Raw genomic sequence first — 21,790 nt, 5'->3', positions numbered from 1 at the left:
TGAGTTTTAATTTGTCGTAAACTAAAAGATATTTAGTTATTCCAGAAGTTTGTAGCTTATAACAACAAAATGCCGGAAACTGAACACTTGCCAGAAGGCTGGGAAAAACGCACCAGCCGCTCAACCGGTAAGGAAAATTATACATGTGCAAGAAAAAATGTTGCAACCGGCAATTTTTAATAACGCATTTATTTATGTATGCTTCAGGTATGAGCTACTATCTCAACGTGCACACAAAGGAGTCCCAGTGGGACCAGCCCACTGAACCGGCAAAGAAGGCCGGAGGTAATGCCTCCTCGTCGGATGGGCCCAATGAGGTGCAATGCCTCCACTTGCTGGTCAAACACAAGGGCAGCCGCCGACCGAGCTCGTGGCGCGAGGAGAACATCACACGCACCAAGGAGGAGGCTCAAATGCTGCTCGAGATCTATCGCAACAAAATTGTCAACAGCGAGGCCACATTCGAGGAACTGGCGCGCTCCTATTCCGACTGCAGTTCGGCCAAACGTGGCGGTGACTTGGGCAAATTCGGACGCGGTAAGTTGCGACCCAACTTGAACCCAATCAACGCTCTATTAACCACAATGCCATGCTTTAATTAGGTCAAATGCAAGCGCCCTTTGAGAAGGCCGCCTTCGCACTGAAGGTGGGACAGCTATCGGACATTGTGGACACCGACTCGGGCCTGCACATTATTCTGCGCAAATCATAAACCTAGTCGGATGAAAAGATATAGGCAACTGCATTAACTCATTAGAAATAAAACAAAATTAAAAAAGGCGCTTGAATTTAATATTCTTTTTTTATTATATCCCAGCATGATGCATTCAAATGTGCGCAGCAAAAGGCAGCTCTGTCTCAATATACTGATTATATTATCTGATCTCTGGGAATTAAAAAGTAAATTCTCTTTTGGAAAAATGTAAATGTCGCCTTTCTATGCGATTTTCATGAAATCAAGTAACGCTTAAGAACTTTTAACTATTCTTTCTTTTGATAGGCACGCACAAATATGTGTTTTCGCCTTTCTATGCGATTTTCAAATAGAATATTAAGCTTTACATATTTTAATACTTATCAAATGAATATATAGGATTCTCGCTTTTCATAAATCTCGTCCGCAATCTAAAATGTCTTTAAACTGATTCTTTGTATGAAAACATGTCTTCGAAAGATATCTAGCACATGCTCTTTTCCTGTTCTCTTTTACGATCCTACTTCAATAATAAACACTAGCTCCCTCCCAAAAAATATCCAACTTTGAGAGATTGCAAGGCTTGCCACAGAAATTAAACCAAATTTAAAAAGGGAGCATAATATACTCTATTTAAATATAGTATCGTTATTTTCAAACGCATTTACTAAAACTAATCAATAGATGACTATAAACTAGAAGTTATAAGCATGTTTCTATTTCTTCAGTTTGCTGGCCAACATCTTGGCACCCGACGACTTTTCGCTGAGCAGCACTTTGCCTAGTTCGTGCTCCTCGATAAGGGCACGGCAGCTGTTCAGCTGGGCTGGCGAATCCTCCACCAGCTTGACGAGCACATAGCATGCCCGATTGATACCCAGCCAGGATTTAAGCTGCGAGAAAAAACAATTTAATAGCTTGTCAAATTTTTGATAGCCAGCCAGTTACCACATCGCCGGACAAATGCTGCAGCAGCTGAGCGCCAAATGGAGCTGCCTCGTGTTTCTGGTCATTTTTAATGATCTTTTTGAGCACATGATGCATGCCGGCATCCTCAATGCCAACGACAGTGGGCAACTCCAACGCAGCTTTGGCCTCGTCCTCTTTTGGTTTTTTCGCTGGAGTGGTGCCCTCCTCTGAATCGCTCTCCTCGTCGCTGCTGACGGGCGGTGGTGCGCCGGCATTTAGCTGATTCTTATTCTTACGCTCCTTTGTGGCCTCGGCTATGTAGGCCTCAACATTATGCGGTTTCTTCTTGTTCTGTGCAGCGCCTTCAGCTGGCAATGTGGAGACGCGCCAATCGGCAGCTGTGACCACCGGAGCCAACGCTGTGACGGCTTTAATATAATTTTCGCCAGTTACTACAATACAAAAGGGTTATGAAAGTGTATTCAGGCGGTCGGCACAAGCTGCTCTACAACTCACTGTGGTTAAGTATGTCAGCTGTGACCAGTCCGATGTGACTATTGGAAAGCCAAAATGCGGGATCCTCAGCAATGGTCTGGCCAATGGGTGCCTCGATCTGTTCCAAAATCTCCTGACGACGTGCCTGTTTCTCCTTTTTGCCATAGGCCAATCCCTGTTCGATGGTCTTAATGAAGCCCGGATGAAAGCAAGTTGTATCAGCGGGCGCGACCAGCCACTGGACGACACGACGTCCATACTGATTGGCCACTAGAGTCTGTAGATCCCCGTGCAAATGATCATAGATGGCCTTTTTGGTGGCCTTTGTGTCGTCGAGGGCATTCAACAGCGCTATGAGAAAGACATGACCATGCTCGTGTATGGCAATCTTCAGCAGATGCTCCTTGATGTTCTTAATAATGGCCTAAGGATGTGCAAAAGGACTTAATGAATGCTGGGACTAATGGACAACATAATAGATTTGAAGGTAAATTTTGAAACTCTTGGCTTACTCTGCGATTTTTCGGTGTTGACCTGTAGAAACATATAATGGCCGCCTCGGTGCCATCCTTGGTGGTCAGCATGTGCGGTATCAATGGAGCCAGGGCGGTGACCGTTTCCTCCAGCTTTTCTTCGTCGGTGGCCTGCATGAACTCAAGTATGACGGCATGCACTAGAGAATTGTCAACCAGATTTTTATTGGCAATATGATCCAGATTGGCCTTGACGGCACCCATTATGGAGGCCTTCATGTTGGCAGCATCCTTGTATGTGTCACTCAGGGTGTGCACATCATCATCCTTGGATTTCTTGTACAGATCGCTGTAGAACTCCTGGCGCATATAGCGCCGCTGCTTTTCGGTGCCATTCAAATAGATGTGATCCAATATTTTGCTGGCAATGTTGTGACCCGACAGCCGCACCACATTACCCAACAGAGCATCAACCAGCTTGCCTTTGGTGGCCGGTGAGCCATACTTGAGCATTCGCTGGACACAGAAGTGCGCATACTTCGACTGGCACATCTCAACGGCGTGCGCCATCAGTTTGTCGGAGAGCTCAGCGCGTAGTGCGGGTGTCGCATGCTTCAGCATGCATTGGAGTACGCGTGCGGTGTCGTGTGCCTTGGCCACCTTGGAGATGGTGTCGCCAACGTTGAGAATTTTGTACATTTGCTCCACCAGCTTATCCTTGTTTTGGGTGCGACGACTGCAGGGGGCCATGCATTGGATATATACATATTTAATAAATTGTACGCCTTTTGAGCCACTGAGGACTTACCATTTAACCTGTTCGTAGATCTTCTTGACTTCCTGCGTGACTTCGTAAGTGTCGCGGTTGCTTTTGCGTTTTAGCTTAAGCTCCTTCTTCTCCTGCTTGAACTTATTCCAGTCCTGCTTTTCGCTGACTTCATTTTGGCCAGCCTGCGGCTTACCACCAGCTGCAAACTTATTATTTTTGCCCTCGAAGCCGCGTTTTCCAGCGGTTTTGAATTTATTCACGGGTTTACCCTTTGCGCCAACATTATTTTTGAATGGCGGCTTTTTAGTTGTTGGCTTATTTTCGCTTTTGGCTACAGCCGTTGGCTTGGGTTTATCTGAGTTAAGCATATTTACAATTTGTAAGACAAAGCAAGAACTGTGAAATGTTGTGTTTGTGTTCGTTCCCTCAACGACAACACGTGCCAAGTGATTGTTACCGCGAATTGATGAACAATCTATCGATATCGTTATCGACACAAAAAGCAGTGCTGTATAGCGGAACAGAAAAATGCCCAACATTGTGTACATTGCACAAGAGGTTGCATACTGATGATAACAGCCATTGTTAACTATCGATATCGATTATTGGATTCATACAACAAAAATGTATATAATATTTTTAAAATATTTAACTGGAAAAAATTTAAGCTTCATGCTAGTTGAATTTGCTAGTTAAATTAATTAATATCTAGTTTTAAGCTATACTTTTGTACTTGATAATGACGCTCTAACGACAAGTGGACATATATCAGACCTGCAATTTAATTGGTTCACGCAAATCAAACAGAAAAAACGGTATACACAACACCCATATTAATTGTTATCGCCGACTATCGATAGCACCATTACTGCTTATCTCACCCCTATTGTACAGTCGCCACAGTCGCGACGGTGGATATATAAATAATTGTTGTTTTATTTTTTTTCGCGGCAAAAACTAAAAGCATTCTTTTCAACGCTGCAGAAATTTGTGAAAATTTCAAATAATGGTTAAGCTTGGCAAAAAGAAATTAGCTGAACTCTCCGAGCTAAGCAAAAAGAAATCTGCCGCATATTCCGACAGCGATGAAAATCCGAAAAACGGAGCCAGCAATTCGGGCGATGACGAGAATGGACCCAATAAGGAGTCCGACGGTAAGCCGGAAATTAGTTCCAAAAAGCAAAGGGCCTCCACAGCCGCAACAAAATCAAACACACATGACGACAGCAACACGGATGAAAGCGATGATATGCCACTAAATGGCAGTAAGGGATCTGGTCCGAGTGCACCACCGCGTAAAAAGCAACGGAAGACGCCCAAACCCAAGGCCAGGGTATCGACGACAGCTGCCGAAAAGAATCATAACAAAAAATCGTCATCCAAATCGGATGAGCCCGAGCTAAACGAGGACGATGACAATATAGATGCCGAATTCGAGGTACACAAAACATTGCCAGCATCCGGCTGACGATTTACTTATTTAAACAAATTTCATTTGAATTGGATAACAGGTTGAGGCCATTGTGGGCCATAAGGCCAAGCGCGGAGAATCGTATTTCCTAGTGCGCTGGAAGGGCTATGGCAAAGAATCCGACAGTTGGGAGCCCGAGGCCGAGTTGAACTGCGATGACCTGATCGAGGAGTATCGGAAGAAGGTGAGCCCAAATCCCCGCCTCCACTTAGCCATAGTCCATCTATTTCGCTCTTTGATGACAATGCGACGTGCGCGATGTGTTGTCCCGTTCTAACTGGCTGCAAAATTGTATATATATATATATTTTCTTTAGGATGGTTCTAAGAAGAGCACTGGCATTGGAAAAAAGTCACCGGGCAGTGCCAAAGCGGTACGTGGACGCAAGCCAAATAGGAAAGTGGAAAGCGATCCCGATAAGGAATGGGCAGTTGAACGCATACTCGACTTTGTTGATGATGATGAGCACGGCGGCCTGTATCGCATACGCTGGAAGGGCTTCGGTGCCAAAGAGGATACCTGGGAGCCCGAGTCCAATTTGTCCTGCGAGGGCCTCATTGAAAAGTTCAAAAAGGGCCTGGATGAGCAGCGCAATGTCGATGTGAAACATTTACGCGAATCCCCGAAGAAGACGAAGCGCTTGGTCAACGAGACAATTCCACGTTCCAATTTACACAATCGCATTGAGCGCTCATCCAAACGGGCTGCTGCCAAGAATCGGTAAGACAACGAGCTCTCCCACTCATCCACTCTCTCTCTCTCTCTCTCTCTCTCTCTCTCTCTCTCTCTCTCTCTCTCATCCTCTTCACCCCCATCAAAATATTTCTCTCCCTCTTTGATTTGTACCATGTATTAATGCTTACTCGCTCGCACACATAGCGTTTTTTACGGCGAGGAGTGAATGGGCCCACCATGGACGACAAAACAAATATAAGGGCGAGATCGAATCCCGGAGTAGTAATCGAAATTGAATTACAATTTTAACGCAATTAGCCTAAGTTGATAAAACGTGGAGTTGGTCAGCGTAGACGCACGTTCCTAGTTCTTAAGTGAATTGTTTAAGTACGAAAATCCAATACAACACACGCCACACACACCACACACACACTCACACACACAACACACCACAAAATACACCCACTTTAATTTGTAAGCTATAACAAAATCTGCAAAAAGTGGGAAGTGTTTTGGAAAAAGTATACATAGCAGTTAATTTCTATCTCAATCATTGCGTAATCCCTTTAACTGGGTTTACAATTTAAAGGAAACCCATCATTTAACTTAGGCCTTAAGTTTAAAATCCCTGAATTAAATTGTTTCGTGGTAGTAAAATAATGCACATAATTTCGTTTAAGATTCGAACAATGTGAGCGGCATTGACTGTCATGAGTATGATTATATAAATATAAATGTAAACCATGTAAGAATAGCCTTTTATTATGCAAATTCAATGAGTGTGTGCATTAAGAGCATATGATTAACAATTGATAACACTAAGCGCAATCAGCAATGGGAATCACGAAGAGAATTGTGCTCGAGAGACGAACGAACAGAACAATATAATGATATGCATGATTGCGATTGCTTACCTTGCTTCGTATTTGATCGCTCTCCGTGATTCTTTGGTCTTGAATAAAAGGTTTACTTATCTAAGCTGTAAAGTGAACTATGATCGAGTAATTTGTACATACATGGTTATCATAAATGTTATATGTAAATTGCTAGGCATTTTTCTCACTCGCGTTTACTCCACGCACTTAATTGATAATGCACAAAAGTTCACTTTCTCGGGGCCCTATCCCTAAAACTGCAAATCTGACAGTAAATATTGAAAAATTATCGATACAAATGGCAACTGTACCTGTGAGCTTATGAGTAAATCCGTCAAGGATGCTGCTAGCTTGACATATTTATCAGGTTTCGATAACTAACCGAGAACCTAGTACAAAAATACTCTTCACTTCGCTTTAACGAAACTGTTTAGGGTCCCGCTAAGTGTGCTTTTTAGAATAGTTTTCGACTAATAACACAATTATAATGCTTAAAGTAAAGACTCATAGGAAAAACGATTGGCTGCCTGAATATGATAAAGGAGAGACAATGTCCCCAGTAAGTCTCCAATTTTCAGGGAATATTTAAAAATTCATTGAAGTCAATTTTACATGGAACTAAGCTAAGATTATAGCACAGCACGAGAACAAGTATTTTGGTTTGTATGTACGTGAATTATTCAAAATAGTAGTAAAGTTTTTTTTTGGTCATGCTTAACAGGGGACGGGAACATTGCAAAGATCTCTTCACCCACAGCTTTTGGGGTTGTAGGCTCCAAATCAAGATATCCCAAGATAGAAGTCAGTTATTATTTCAGAAAAAAAGGTACTGCTCAGCAATTTCTGTTTTTATAGCCTTGTGTAACGTATATGAAACACAGTTTTCCAGATATTTTCTCCGCATTTACTATATCCCTAGCAAAATTTAATTGACATACAATATTCTATATCATATAGCTTAAGCGTTTGTCAATAGATTTTTACAGGCACCATCAGACTCAATCCAATGCAAATTAAACATAGCTTATGTACAGACATCGTAAATCGATTTTAATTATAACATCCATTTGGGTTTATTGCATTTAAATTGCCATTTGACAAGCTGTATCTGTGTCCGCGTGTCTGCTTGCGTGTGTCTGTGTTTGTGTGTTGCACAAAAGAGGAGAATTGTATGTGATTGAAGCTAAGCTAGGGTTCAATCGTGTTTAGAGGCCCGCTTGTAGACCGAATCCGGGACCCTTTGGCTCCTCGCTCAGTGAGGTTGGGTTGCCTTTGGGTTCGCTGGCAAAGCGTCCGTTGCGTGGTCCCGGCGGTGAGATCTTATCCGCTTTAAGATCACCCAAAATTGACTGCATATCCGCACTGGTCAGATCCTCCTACGGTATTCAACGAGGCATAAGTTACACACTAACAACAAAACCGTCCATGGGCATACTCACATAGTAGTCATCGTTGATGGACACCATCGGCGCATTGACGCAGGCGCCCAGACACTCCACCTCGGAGATGGTGAACTTGTTATCCTTTGTTGTCTCGCCAACGCCGATGCCCAGCTGCTTCTTGCATGTATCCAGGATCTCGTCGGAGCCGCGCAGCCAGCAGGGTGTTGTTGTACACACCTGGATATGATATTTGCCCGTCGGCTTGCGCATAAACATTGTGTAGAATGTGGCCACCTCGTAGACGCGCATATTGGGTAGGCCGAGAATTTCGGCCACCTTGTGCATGGCCGAAATGGGCAACCAGCCGTACTGACGCTGTGCCAGATCGAGCAGCGGTATCATGGCACCACGCTTGTGACCCTCTGGATAGATGCTCAGTATGGCGTCCACACGCTTCTTGTTCTCCGCGCTAAACTCGAAGGGTATGCTCGGATTATCCTCGGGTGTGTCGCGATGCACGAATAGATTGTCGCTGCGCTGTGCACTGCTGGTGGCAATGGCACGCAGGCTGCCCCGCTGCAAAGGCATGCATTTTGTGATTGTTATTGTTTTTTTTTTTCGTGCAAAAAATTACATAACTTGCCACTGGCAACGGGCCTTTCTTTGCCAGCCATTGCCATTTTGTGGGCGCCAAATTACTTACCACAGTAGCCAGCGTTCTTGCGGCACAATTCGAAAGCATTTTATGCGCTTTCAATCAAAATAACCAGAAAAAAAGTTCAATTTAATTGGAAGTGTCGGTGCCACTGGCAGAGCCCCAAGCGATTTCGATTGCTTCGATTTCAAATCAGCTGGCGTTGCCAGCTCAGCTATCAGCTATCGATATATCGATTGGACAATCTTTATTACAATCGAACATGATGCTATAGCTGTTTTTGATAGCAAATACCAAATCTATCGCTTCCATATCTATATAAATTTGGCGCAATATTCGAATGCCAATTAATCGGTGTTAGCAAACGGATTATTATTAATATTAAATATGATCTTTGTTTAATCGTGCAATATACGTCTAGTTGTCTGTGTGCGTACGTGTAAGCGCAATTAAAACCAAAGATGTCGATATATACTCTAGTATTTATACCCTTGCAGCCTTGCAGAGGCTATTATAATTTTGGCACGAAAGGTGTTTTACCGACCGCAAAAGGTACACAACCGCTGCAAAGTATAGAAATGATCAAACATCTGCTATATGCTTGCAAAAGTATTTATTATTCAAAATCGTTCATCGACACCACAAAGTTAACTGTTTTAAATTGTTACAATTGTATTATGAATTGTTTAGTAAATGCATATTGTTTAAGAGGTAAAAGGCATTTTATCACGCATCCTTCTCATAATTTTCAGTTTTCATATCATTTAGACCCAGCTCTTCGTTGTCTTCATAGCTGCGCTCGTATCTTTCCACGGTCAATTTGTCGTCTGGCTCATCGTTATCAGTGAGCGACTGGACATAAGTATTACCAGCCGGATCTTCGAGCACCAGGGTGATTACCTGCTGCAATTTGAGCACATTATCAAAGGTGTCCAGAAAGCGTTCCAGCTGTCGCTTCGACGGCTCATCGGCAGAGTCGTGAAACAATGTGCCGTCCAGTTGCTCGCGCATGGCCACCAGCAAACCCTCGATGGTCGTAAAACGGCCGCAGAGGGCATTGGGACCCACATCCATGTCCAGTTCCGGTATGGACAAACTGCACGTTTCCGATTTGAGAACATCGCGCGTCAGATCCTCCTTAGAGGCAACGCGCACTTTAAATCGCACACCCTCTGGTTCAATGCCGCCACCAGACTTCACCTCGTTCGTTTTGTGACCGCACCTGGAGCAGACGGTAGCCATGATGACCACCTCCTTGAAATGTGGTATATTTGTCAGCTTCATATTTGTCTCGCACGGCACCTGACAGTTCGGACAATTCGTGGCAAACTGCAGAACCTCGCCGTGCAAATTCTCAATGTTCCACTCGCCCTCGACCATGGGCTTTAGCAGATTCTGCTCCTCGTGGTTCTGATCATAGAGACCTGCGTGGCACACGGCAAATATAACACATGGCGAACAAGGCTAAGAAAACAAAACTCACCAAGTTGTTCGTTTTGCGCTTGGGTGCGCGTAAAGTGACCCATTTTCAACTGTGGATCGCTGGCGGGTGCTAGTGGATTCTCAATGAAGCTATTGCCGGAGATGTCCTCGAGCAGCAGGCGAAAGGGTTTGTTCAGCAACTTCAACTGGCGCAAACGGTCGATGAAGGCATCGATGGACGCTGCCTCTGCGGGATGGTCAACACGACGTTTCTCCTGATCCTGCGACAGGCCAGCTATCGTACGCTCAATGATGCCCTCCACAGTGGTGACCTCGCCCTTCTGCGACTGCACGGGTATCTCCAGCTCCACCTCTGGTATGCTGATGCTGGAATTGTCGGAGCGCACAACACGTCGATTCAGATCCGATGGCTTCTGCACGTCCAGCTCGATGCGTACACCGTTCTTTTGTATCTCCGACGCCGATTGCATTTCATTATTCATGTGGCCGCAGTGCTCACATTTGAAGGACATCAGCACAACCTCACGAAAGAAGGGTATCTTGGTGGGCAGCAGACGGGTTATTCCCGTTTTGAAGCAGCGCATGCAGGCGGACTCAATCTCAACCAATTCCCCTGCCTGCTCGGCGTTGATCTCCTGAAAGATGGGCTCCTGCTGTGCTGTGGCAGTGGCACTAGCGACACTGGCAGAAGCGGTCGCATCGGCACTCTCGGCCGCAACAGTTGTGCCTGCCCCACTGGACATGTTTTGACTTCAATTCTCGTAAATAAAAAACAAATAAACTTTTGCCGCAAGCAACGTGCATTCAATGCACTCGATTGTTCTGTTGGTTTCGTTAGTGTTGGGCAGCGCTGTGTAATTATGAGCAACGTTTACGTATCTGTTACTTGTCACAAGTTACTTACAGTTACAATATATTTTTGTAACATATATCTAAGTAATTGGCTAAAAAGCAGAATATCGAACTCTTACTATGTGTTGCAAAATAGTTTAATTTTTACAAATAAAAATTGACATATATATATTTTTTTTTGTATGTGTATTTGACATAGACACTTGCAGTTTTACTTTGGCAAGTTCGTACGCATACAATAAATCCTACGCGCTCGGATGAACAATTTACTATATCGTCATTCGCGTCTTAACATATACTTATGATTTACTTTTTTGTATAATAGATGTGGTTAGCTAATGGAGCGGCTTACAAGCCTTTTTTGCCTATTATGTTATTTCTACTTTTTCCCCGACTGTGCGATTTGATGTACTTACATATGTGATCTGCTATTTATTATTTGTCTTACTTCGAGTTTCCGCTAAATTTGAATTGCAAATTACCAAAGATGCCAAAATTATCGTTCGACCTATCGGTTAACCATTTTCATCGATGCGATGTGATATATACCATCACTAACCGCGAGAACCAGCAGCAGCGGCGGCCAGCAGTGCTGTGTGTGTGTGTGTGCGTGTGTGCGCGACGAAAAAGTATAAATCGTAACGAGCAGAAGAAAAAAAACGTGTGAAAATTTATAGAAAGGTATCGCAATAAAATAATTAACAAAATGTCAATCTTATTGCTTAACGGCATACGACGCGAAGACTTTTGAAGGACTTTCTGTGCATGCGTGCGTGCTGTGTGTGTGTTTCATTCGACCAACAGCACCTGGGCGGTGGAGTGGAAATTTTGCGTTCAAGGACAACAGAACGACACTGCCCACAGCTGCAAGTGTGTACTGTGTGATGGCCCCTACCCACTTTCTCTGTCCACTATTAGAACTCTCGATATGCTCCTCCTCGGCACGTTTAGACACTCGCTCAATTGCCCAGGCTCACGAACAATATGCAAACATACATACAGAGTATATACATGTATGTAGCCCAAAAGTACCGACTTTTAAAAGAGCGGGCGCGTTTTTTTCCATTCAGTTGGTTAGCTGCAAAACATAGTTTGTGTGCAGTTATAATTCAAATACGGACAGCATTAGTGTGCATACGAAGATATAGTGTAAAAGAGCCAATTTTAAAATAGAATTTTTCACATATTTTTAAAGAAATTCAATTTTCAACGAAGTCTACGTATGTGTGTGTGTGTGGGGTTGCCAATGTTTTTTTTTCGCCCCGAGCGAGCATGCGCATACCAACACATGTGCGAGACGCTCTCTCGCTCTCTCACACTCGCAAAACACATGGGTTGCGGTACGCGCGGTGGCTGCACTGAAAATAACTGTCGCATTTGAGAGCGACAGAGTCGCACAGCGAGAACAAACGTTTGAAACGTACGTAAAAAAACGAATGAAATGCAAAAAAAAAAAAATAAAATAAAAAAAAAAACAACAGCTGCGCAGATTCGACAAAGTCGTTAGGATAGTGAGGGTCGGGGGAGTGCATATCTTTTTGATGCCCATTTCCAACTGCACGGAGCGCATAGTCGCGTAGTCGACAGTCGCGCACAGATTCTCGTAAACAAAACGCTCAAAATTTGCGTACCACGTGTGTAGTCCGTATGCGCGCGTGTGTGTGTGTGCGTGCGTGTGTGTACCGGAGTCTATAAACGTACATACATACGTATTAACGTACATTGCAATTGTTTTGTGCAGCTGATTTATTGTTGTGGCTGGTTTATTACCGTTTCGCTTATTTTTTGTTCCTGTATTTTGAGGGCTACTAATCAACATTTAAATTTGCGACACATCCGCTGCGGGCATTACTCAAATATTCGTTTGAACCCGCGTGTGCTTCTATGTATGTATGTATGTGCATATAAATAAATATACATGTATATGTAACGACAAATAGATGAGCTTAAAATTTAAAGTACATAGCTTTGTTGGGCGATACATATGTATAATATATACATATACAAATATGAGCATTCGTTGCTCAAGGATTTTTGGCTTAGTGTCCTTGCGGCAAGCAATAAAAAAAATGGTGTATAAAGGGCGAAAATCAAAATTGAATTTATTACAAACGGCATTGGCTCCATTACTACATATATACATATAAATATGTATATACATATGTATATTGTGCTGCATAAATGTTAACACAGGCGCCTGCGCCGATTGGGCAACTTGCAATTTCTACGAGTACATATGTATGCTTGTATTTGTGTATGCTAGATATACACACATATCAATGGCACGTGCGTAAAGAATCGATTCACGTCCATTCTAAAACTTGCACTAACTACGATAGTTACTATCGTGATCGATTACATCTCTAACAAATAAAAGATCGGGGGGTCGACCGACGCATCCGTATCAAATTGCAAATTAAAACGAAGGGATGCAATAATGGGTTTGGTCGTTATTGATAGTTATAAAATATATTTTTTAATTACTTTTTTTTAGCTATTCTTTTTGTTGTTAAGCAATCAATTGAACTTATAATAATTCTTGACGATCGGGTAAACTTTCGTCGTTAAGCTGTATGCCAGTGTTGTAAATTTCACAATTTATTATAACCAAGGACGTTACAAACCCAGTGCACTTACTCGCTCAGTAGAAAGAAAGGAATTAATTTTCAACTACTTAATCATTTACAAGCAGCAATATAAATACATTCAAACATAAACAAATAATAATTTCCAAGTTTCCCGATAGATAACGGTGATCCAATGACTTTGAAATCAACAAGAAACTGTTAGATGTTCCTTAAAGTATGCAGCATAATGTGCTATGTGGCAACTTGATGGCGTTGTGTGTTGCATAAGCGGCAGGAGCTTTAGCATTTAGCTGCTACTTCTTGCCACACACCACACACCACCCACACCCTCCTTTCGTATTGACTGTGTGAATCGCTGAGACAAACATTTCATCATTTACTTTAGTGCCAACAATTGACTATGTATGTTTCTCGTTCAGTTTTGTTCTCTCGTTCGAAACTCTCTGTAATAGGCGTGTCGTCGTTTGTTTGTTTTTGTTTTTTTTTTTTTTTTTATTTTTCCCCCCTTTTCTAAGTTGGTTCGCGTTTCAGGTAGTTAAGTGCTTAGAGCTCGCAGGTCTCCTTAGGTTGCTTATTTATTAATGACTATGTTTGGTCATCGCATTAACCATTAAGTTTACAGTTAAGTGTTATTGTATCATTATTTATATCCTCCTTGCAAAATTTGGTAAATTGACGCTACGCTTTCCATTGCCTTTCGGTGTATTTATTGTGCAGAACGACGCTGTTATCCTTCGCCTATTGTCGTCGTCGTCGTCGTTGTCGTCGTCGTTGTCGTCGTCGTTTTCGTCATCGTTTTTGTCGTGGTTAACGCAACACTACAACAAGAATTGCAACAACAGCAACACGCAGCTCATTGCTTTAACGGTAACTCTAACGGATCACGGCCAACAACAGAAACAGCAGCAAGGAGAGGAGTATAACAGAAATCAAGAGGCTTACAAAATGCAGACGCATAAAAAGTAAAAGGAGCAGCAAAACGAGCAAAACAACAAAACTGTGCTTGTTGTGTGCCTGCGTGTCTGTGGCTGTGTTGCGTGCGTGAGTACAGCAGCAAGCGAGCGCACACTCTTACACTTCCTCTCCCATTCTCTCGTTGCCGTCTACCTGCCTGTCTGTTGGCGTTTACTTACTCGTGTATGTATATGTATGCGTGAGTGCAGCAGCAGAAGAAATTCAAATATCGACTCTCACACATACTCTTGCTTATGTGCAATTGGCATGGCTGCAAGGAGCAATAGCGAACAACATAACAACAATTCAGATATGCAGCTATAAGAGAAGATAAATAGTTAAGTAAGCGCAAAGGACTTGAAACCAAAAACAAAAACAAACAAACAACCAACAGATACAACTACACACGCCTAAGTTTAAGAAGAGCAACCCGAAAGAGAAAGACAGAGAGAGAGAGAGAAAGAGCGAGAACGAACGTTGCAAAGAAGGGAAAAACTCGGCCCACCCCCTCACAATTCCAAATCCCATTGGAAAGGAATCGCAATAGAACAAACAGTAAATTAAGAAGTTGCTGGCAACATGAGCACGCTGCTGGAGGAGCTTGGCCAAACACTGGTCCCAGCGACAATTGACGATCAGCAACAACAGCTGCAGCAGCAGCAGCAGCAGCAGAGGTCAACGCTGAGTACAACGCTATGCGAGGACTCGAACTCATCGTCCGTGCTGGAGGACATCGATGTGAGCAATACGAGCAGCAGCAGCAGCACCACCAGCAGCAGCAGCAGCAGTGCCTGCAGCAACAGCAGCAGCTGCAGCAATGGCACTGGCACCGACACGGACACCGGCAAGGGCAGCAGCACAGTGGGCAGCATTGATGCGACACGCGTTAGTTCGTCTAGCATTGGATCGGCTGCATCGATTACATCATCGGTATCAACGACTGCACCATCAACGACCAATTCATCAGGACTCGGTTTGGTGGTCGATGTGGATAGCAATATTGGCAGCAGCCAGGAGCTGAGCCATGGCTACGACGCCAAAAGCGTTACGGAGCTCGATTCGCTGGAGGATACGTGCGGCTCCATGCTCAAGGATGCTGATAAGAACTGCAAGCTGTGCAGGTGAGTTCTGTGCCCTTAAATACGAATTTTAGATCATGTTGATAAACTCGATAAATCTGTACTGATTTCTGCTTCAAATTTGCCAACACTGTTCGAGAACTTCTAACGAAACTCGAAGAAGTTAGTACGGCTTAGAGATGGGCGCGTGCCTCAATAGTTGTTTACAGCCCAACCCAGACACGAATTATGATCAAAAAAGGCTAGGCTTACACGCACAATTCTTGTAAAAGAACGAAATATGGATAGTAAAATATATTTTTGATTTTTACGCGGCTCTTTTGTAGTTTTGACAATTAGCGATGTTGAAAAATTAAAAATATAGAAAAATTAAAAATATACTATACTAATAAGATTTGGGATGCAAAATATTTGTATTATTATTCATTACCTATTTAACAAGTATTTAGATTAAATAACATTTTGCAAACTTCATTTAAAAAAGTGCGCTGATTTACTTATTTTAATAGACTTAGACTTTAGTTGCAAAATAGCTAAAATATAATTTAAAAATGACCGTAAAAGAGCCATAGAAAATGGCCAAATTGCCAGCACTGATCATTTCAGATAACTTGATTTATATCGACATTATCGATTATTTTTACAAACAATTTTACACAATGGAAACGACGTTTTTTAAAAATCCTGCTTTCCTTCTCTAGTTCGCACTTGGTGATGCCGCGCATTTTATCCTGTCTACATGTATTTTGCGAGGACTGTTTGCAAAATTTGCTGGTTAACAAGGAGGCGAACTCGGCCAACTCACCGGCTGCCTCTCTCTCGTCGGCGGCCAGCTGCTCATCGGCGTCATTTGATGGCAGCGATCATCAGCAACGACTACTCGAATGCCCCGTTTGCAAGCAGCAGACACAGCTGGGCAGCAAGGGTATTAAGGGTCTGACCGTTGACTATATTGTGACCAATATACTGGATCTGTCCAATCTCGAGGCGGAGCATATACCGTGCACGTCGTGCAAGAGCAAAGAGGAGGCCATTTCCCGTTGCAATGATTGCGCCAACTTTCTGTGCAATGGCTGCGATAATGCACACAAATATATGCGCTGCTTTGAGAACCATCAGGTGGTTCGCATCGAGGATCTGCAAAAGAACGTGCAGAACGACAAGCTGATCATACACAAGCCCATCTGCTGTCGCCAGCACATTAACGAGAATCTCAAGTACTATTGCTTTACATGCCAGGTGCCCACCTGCAATGATTGCCTGCTTAGCGAGCACAAGGGCAACGACCATCACTACGAAACGGCATTAATTGCCGAGCAGTCGGTTCGTGCTGATCTCGAGCAAACCATTACGGACACCTTGAAGAAGGCACAATATTGCAACGATGCTGGCGGCAATCTGAGCAGCGCCCTGACCGAACTTCAATCACAGCACGATCATGTGCGGCAGCAGATCGAGGATGCGTACAAGAGCTACAAGCGAATGCTTGAGCTAATTCGTGATCAATTGCTCACCGAATTGGGGCGTCTGCATTCGGAGCGTGAACTTAAAATTATGGACCTAATGCAGAGTCTGGAGAACAATATGGGACGATTGCAGCAGGCTTCACAGTTCGGTCAACGTGCCATGGAGAAGGCCAATGCCGTTGAGTTTCTGCTGCTGAAGCCAGTTATTAGTGCGCAGTGCGCCAATCTCATGGAGCAGACGCCCCAAAGTGATGCCAACTATCAGCTGCAGTTCGAGTGCATGCCCGAGAAGTTTGAGCGCTTTGCCCGCGAAATGTTTGGCAAATTTCGCACCGAGTCAACCAAGAATACAACAGCAGCTGGAACTGCGATGTCTGAAACAACGCCCTCACCGACGGCCACGCCCAAGCAACATACACCGCCACCGGCAAATTTGGCACCTGGCTGTCATGGCGTTGGTTTGCTGCCCGCTGGAGTGCGCAGCTTGACCGGGGTCGGCGGCAGCGGCAACAGCAGCTCCGTGCAAGGACGGCTAAGCTCGGCGGCGGTATTCAGTCCCATATCATTGCCATCATCTTTGCAAAGCTCATTCGATGGCGACACCTCCGTGATGACTAACTATTCCATGATGAGCACATTGCCGCCAGACTCGCCGCCGCAGTTGCAGCCACCACTACAGCAACAGCAGCAGCAGCAGCAACAACAACAGCAGCAGCAGCAGGCCTTGCAACAGGTGCAACAACAACAACAACAGCAGCAGCAGCAGCAGCAACAAAAACAGCAGCAACAGGTCCTGCATCAACAGCCACAAACGCTGCCCGTGACCCAACAAATTGCACAAATGGTGACGCCTCAGGGCATTGTCCAGGTGCAGCAATCGGCCGGCCATGTTAATCTAAATGCCGGACCCAACAATGCTGCTGTGGGTATGGGCCTGGGCGCACTCAATGGCATGGGCATGAATGCTGGCGGCCCACCGCCACCGTTCAGCATGCTCGAATATAATCTGTCGCGTTTGGCCAGTCTCACTGAGAGCATACCGGATACTCTTAACGATACTTTGGCCGTTGGTAGCTCCAATGCCGTGGCTGTGGCCGCTACCTCCGGCGCCGCCGGCGGCGCTGCGTCCCATCATCAGCAGGCGGTTATTCCCGCCTCGGCGGTAACGCCCACACAGCCCATTACACTGGCCGACATTCTGTCCGGTGATCAGCGTGCCCTTAACAATCTGCAAGCACTGGCCAAGCTCGGACTCAACAACAATGGTGAGTAATTCCTCCAAATCTTGTTCACATGCTTGCTTCCCATTGCACACACATTACATCCTTGCAGACAGTATGCAATGCTGAAATGGTCGGATCTTAGACAGGTGATAGAACAGGTTACAGAACATTTGGAAATAAAAACCAATTACCCATGCGGGGTCATAGAGTCGGTACATACCTATACAAATCAGTTACTAAAAATGTGTAGGCAATCCTTTGTGACTGACAGAATGACACATCTCAATGACAACGTGTTTTGGTATAGATATTTGTCCGTATAAGTCCGTCGATTTCTGAGACAATAGACGAAGTTTATTACACCTTTTCCTAGCTCTTGCAGTCCATAAAAGTCACGAAAAATAAACAATGCGAAGATTTATATATGGCAATGTCTGAAAAACTATCAATATAATATAGATTTCTAGATCTCCGCTGATTAAGGCTCACTTTACGCCTATTTCTCTTACTCTCACTCGCTCTGGCTCACCGTGTCATTACCTCTCTCTGTCTTATTTAACTGCCTGCCTCTTCACACGGGCTTTGGCACTTTGATATCGCCTTTTTTGCGATTCGTATAATCCTAAGTAAAATTCACGCTTAATAGTCACATCTGATCTTACTCTCTTAATGTTTACTCTCCTATTTAGCCTCATGTTAATTCGGCGATTCTATGCGATTTTATGTCTTCAAGTCAAGCTAACAAATTAGTTTTTGTTTAAATAATCTATCGAAGATCTGAATATTTGATTGCGTAATGCGCAGTGTTTGCAATTTTGTAATCTTCGGTTTACCGAAAGAACCATTCTTGTTTTAGTTTTTGTTTTTTTTTTTTTTGTATTTCGTTTTATTTTTGTTTGTTTTGATAACTTTTAAGTTTTTCCTTTTTTCAACAATCAACACACACCAACAATACCAACAACACCAACAACAAATCCAAACACTCCCAAATACCACCCAACACACAGATGAGCATCACGATTTGTTGTCGTCGAACGGAAGCTCAACGTGCCTTGATTATATTTTAACAGATTTCTGCATGCCGGCAGCTACATCGCCCAGTCTGCAGACATTGAATCCGATCGTTGGCGGCGTCGAGGAGATGGGCCTTAATAATTTTCATGCCGTCGCCCCGCCCGGCACCACCAGCGTTGTCACGGGTCGCAACAAGGCCACGCCCATGCAGATTCGCTGCAAATTTGGCTCGCTGGGCACCGCAAAGGGACAGTTCAATTCACCGCACGGCTTTTGTCTGGGCGTCGATGAGGAGATCATTGTCGCCGATACCAACAATCATCGGATCGAGGTCTTTGACAAAATGGGCGCACTCAAATTTCAATTTGGCGTCGCCGGCAAGGAGGAGGGCCAGCTCTGGTATCCACGCAAAGTGGCCGTCATGCATAACAATGGGAAATTTGTGGTCTGCGATCGCGGCAACGAGCGCTCTCGCATGCAAATCTTCTCCAAATGCGGACATTTTATGCGTAAAATTGCAATCAGGTATGTGTGTGTGTGTAATTGAATTCATCTATATGTCAATCAATTTGCCAATCAATCTTTGTAGGTATATTGATATCGTTGCGGGTCTGGCTGTTACCGCCAAGGGTCACATTGTGGCCGTCGATAGCGTCTCGCCCACCGTCTTTGTCATCTCCGAGGAGGGCGAACTGGTGCGTTGGTTCGATTGCAGCGACTATATGCGTGAACCCTCCGATATAGCAATACGTGGTAAGTAGTAGCCTCTGGCAGCAGCTGCAATTAACATATATTAACATATATTCTTCGAATTGCAGACAACGATTTTTATGTATGCGATTTTAAGGGGCATTGCGTGGCCGTCTTTCAAGAGGACGGCACATTCCTCTATCGCATTGGCAACGAGAAGGTTACCTGCTTCCCCAATGGCATTGACATATCCAACGCTGGCGATGTACTCATCGGCGATTCGCACGGCAATCGCTTCCATGTGGCCTGTTATTCGCGCGAAGGCGCTCTTCAATCCGAGTTCGAGTGCCCCCATGTTAAGGTTTGCAAATGACTTATTATATTTTGTACTCATTTTATTATCAACTTCTACTACATGTTCTTATATATTAAGCATTCAATTTTCGTACTCTATTCGCAAAAGAATAGGGGCTTTGAGCAGTGCCCTGCACAAATATCAAGGGTTTTGTCCGTCATGCTGGACAATACGTCTTTCCGTATAAATACTTAATCTAAATACTCAAATCTTCTAATATATACTCGTGTATATTGGCATCAGATATTTGCAGACCTCTGCTAAAGATCAAGTCCATAATATTCTTGCCAAGCCCACTTGCTCAATGCTGTTCTTTTCCAGAGATCGTCATCCGCAAACAATTGACATTTTCAACTGATCTAGCTAGTATTAGCTTTGGTTTTGATTTCGATTCTAATTAAATTGTATGACCCATGCAGGTTTCACGGTGCTGCGGCCTGAAAATTACCTCAGAGGGCTATGTAGTAACGCTGGCCAAAAACAATCATCATGTGCTCGTCCTGAACACCCTCTATGTTCACTGATTGCAAATCAAAGCGCGCAACAATCGTCCAGCTGTCGATATGAACAAATACAACTACAAATACTCGTCGGGCAAGATATACGGATGCCGCAGACAGCAACAGCAGCATCTACAACAGCAATTACAACAGAAACTACAACAGCAGCAGCAGCAACTACAACTACAACAGCAACAATCAACAAGCAACAACGACAGTAACAGCAACAGTAACAGGAACAACAATAGCATAATCAACAGCAACAGCAACATCACCAGCAGTAGCAGCAGTAGCAGCAGCAGCAGCAACAGCAACACCGACATGGAGCAACATAGCAACAATATGATTCGAGCTAAGCCGCCGCCTTCCATATAGAAAAGCTCGAGAAAAGGGTCAGCTCAGTACCGTTAAGCACTGCAACAATGCAACACAGTAATATGTATATATATATATATATATATATATATATATATATATATGGGGGCGAAAACGGGCGTTACATCTCGAATCTCGAACACACGTTTTAAGCAGAAGTGTTGTCATCGTACAACAGCAACAAGCAACAACAAAATGCAACAATACTATTTTTGATCTCTAATTTAATAGCAACAACAAAAACAAAACAAAAAAAAAACGATTAGCGCTACTGAAAAAAAAAAGCTAAAATATTAACAAACAAATCTATAACAAGAAACAAACAACTTTACTTAGTGTAAAACAAAAACAAATCAATGGAAAAGAAAGGAAGAAATCTTCGCATATTTTTCAACACTTTTAACAAAAAATGCTCTTGTTTAATTGTTTATTTTTTATTTATAGTTATGTTCTTGTTAAAATTTGTCATACGACACGAAACACTAAATCACAATCATACACACAGAACAAACAACAACACTCCCACAACACATACACACACATTTAATACACTTAACACAATACCACACAACACACACAACTACATGTTACTTATTATCTATTAATAGGCATATATATTGTTATATGGACCGATTAGCTCTTTTGTGCAAAACCCCTTCCAAAATCTTTTTTCGATGAAAACCAAAAACAAACACGCATATACTTTACATGCTACATATACATACACACACATATATATATATATATATATCTATATATGTAACGATACAACTCATATATATATATATATATGTATATATATATGTGTGTGTATATTCATTTAATATATATGCGGAAACGTGCCCTTTTTGTG

General features: G+C 43.4%; 6 protein-coding genes across 7 annotated transcripts; 3 read left to right on the top strand and 3 right to left on the bottom strand.

Annotated features, from left to right (window-relative positions):
• Window positions 1–51: 51 nt before the first annotated feature.
• LOC115767109 (putative peptidyl-prolyl cis-trans isomerase dodo) lies at window positions 52–793 on the top strand. Its single transcript, XM_030711261.1, has 3 exons — window positions 52–127; window positions 208–537; window positions 603–793. Exons 1-3 carry the CDS (start codon window positions 70–72, stop codon window positions 710–712), a joined length of 498 nt encoding a protein of 165 aa, XP_030567121.1. The 5' UTR covers window positions 52–69; the 3' UTR covers window positions 713–793.
• Window positions 794–1,307: 514 nt separating this feature from the next.
• On the bottom strand, window positions 1,308–6,614 carry LOC115767106 (protein penguin). Its single transcript, XM_030711258.1, has 7 exons — window positions 6,503–6,614; window positions 6,401–6,438; window positions 3,380–3,695; window positions 2,611–3,307; window positions 2,120–2,522; window positions 1,643–2,055; window positions 1,308–1,587 (listed from the first exon to the last, which is right to left on the bottom strand). Exons 1-7 carry the CDS (start codon window positions 6,538–6,540, stop codon window positions 1,411–1,413), a joined length of 2,082 nt encoding a protein of 693 aa, XP_030567118.1. The 5' UTR covers window positions 6,541–6,614; the 3' UTR covers window positions 1,308–1,410.
• LOC115767108 (M-phase phosphoprotein 8) lies at window positions 4,242–6,219 on the top strand. Its single transcript, XM_030711260.1, has 4 exons — window positions 4,242–4,778; window positions 4,852–4,995; window positions 5,128–5,531; window positions 5,691–6,219. Exons 1-4 carry the CDS (start codon window positions 4,347–4,349, stop codon window positions 5,710–5,712), a joined length of 1,002 nt encoding a protein of 333 aa, XP_030567120.1. The 5' UTR covers window positions 4,242–4,346; the 3' UTR covers window positions 5,713–6,219.
• Window positions 6,615–7,390: 776 nt separating the features above from the next.
• LOC115767011 (NADH dehydrogenase [ubiquinone] flavoprotein 2, mitochondrial) lies at window positions 7,391–8,573 on the bottom strand. Its single transcript, XM_030711133.1, has 3 exons — window positions 8,447–8,573; window positions 7,801–8,319; window positions 7,391–7,737 (listed from the first exon to the last, which is right to left on the bottom strand). The coding sequence occupies exons 1-3, from the start codon at window positions 8,483–8,485 to the stop codon at window positions 7,567–7,569; spliced, it is 729 nt and encodes a 242-aa protein (XP_030566993.1). The 5' UTR covers window positions 8,486–8,573; the 3' UTR covers window positions 7,391–7,566.
• A 437-nt stretch (window positions 8,574–9,010) lies between these two features.
• Window positions 9,011–10,772, bottom strand: LOC115767086 (zinc finger protein ZPR1). Its single transcript, XM_030711234.1, has 2 exons — window positions 9,882–10,772; window positions 9,011–9,822 (listed from the first exon to the last, which is right to left on the bottom strand). The coding sequence occupies exons 1-2, from the start codon at window positions 10,582–10,584 to the stop codon at window positions 9,125–9,127; spliced, it is 1,401 nt and encodes a 466-aa protein (XP_030567094.1). The 5' UTR covers window positions 10,585–10,772; the 3' UTR covers window positions 9,011–9,124.
• Window positions 10,773–13,787: 3,015 nt separating this feature from the next.
• Window positions 13,788–20,741, top strand: LOC115767056 (E3 ubiquitin-protein ligase TRIM33). 2 transcript variants are annotated; one of them, XM_030711191.1, is made up of 6 exons: window positions 13,788–15,356; window positions 16,016–18,045; window positions 19,074–19,542; window positions 19,607–19,770; window positions 19,836–20,068; window positions 20,482–20,741. In XM_030711191.1, exons 1-6 carry the CDS (start codon window positions 14,815–14,817, stop codon window positions 20,584–20,586), a joined length of 3,543 nt encoding a protein of 1,180 aa, XP_030567051.1. In that variant the 5' UTR covers window positions 13,788–14,814; the 3' UTR covers window positions 20,587–20,741. The 2 variants fall into 2 exon arrangements, with proteins under 2 accessions (XP_030567051.1, XP_030567050.1); XM_030711190.1 differs by having other exon boundaries at window positions 19,011–19,542.
• Window positions 20,742–21,790: the final 1,049 nt, after the last annotated feature.

This window comes from Drosophila novamexicana, unplaced genomic scaffold (genome assembly GCF_003285875.2).
Source record: "Drosophila novamexicana strain 15010-1031.04,08,12 unplaced genomic scaffold, DnovRS2.1 tig00001302-arrow-arrow-pilon, whole genome shotgun sequence".
In the NCBI taxonomy this organism is placed as follows: domain Eukaryota; kingdom Metazoa; phylum Arthropoda; class Insecta; order Diptera; family Drosophilidae; genus Drosophila; species Drosophila novamexicana.
This window is presented reverse-complemented; position numbering and strand designations above follow the sequence as displayed.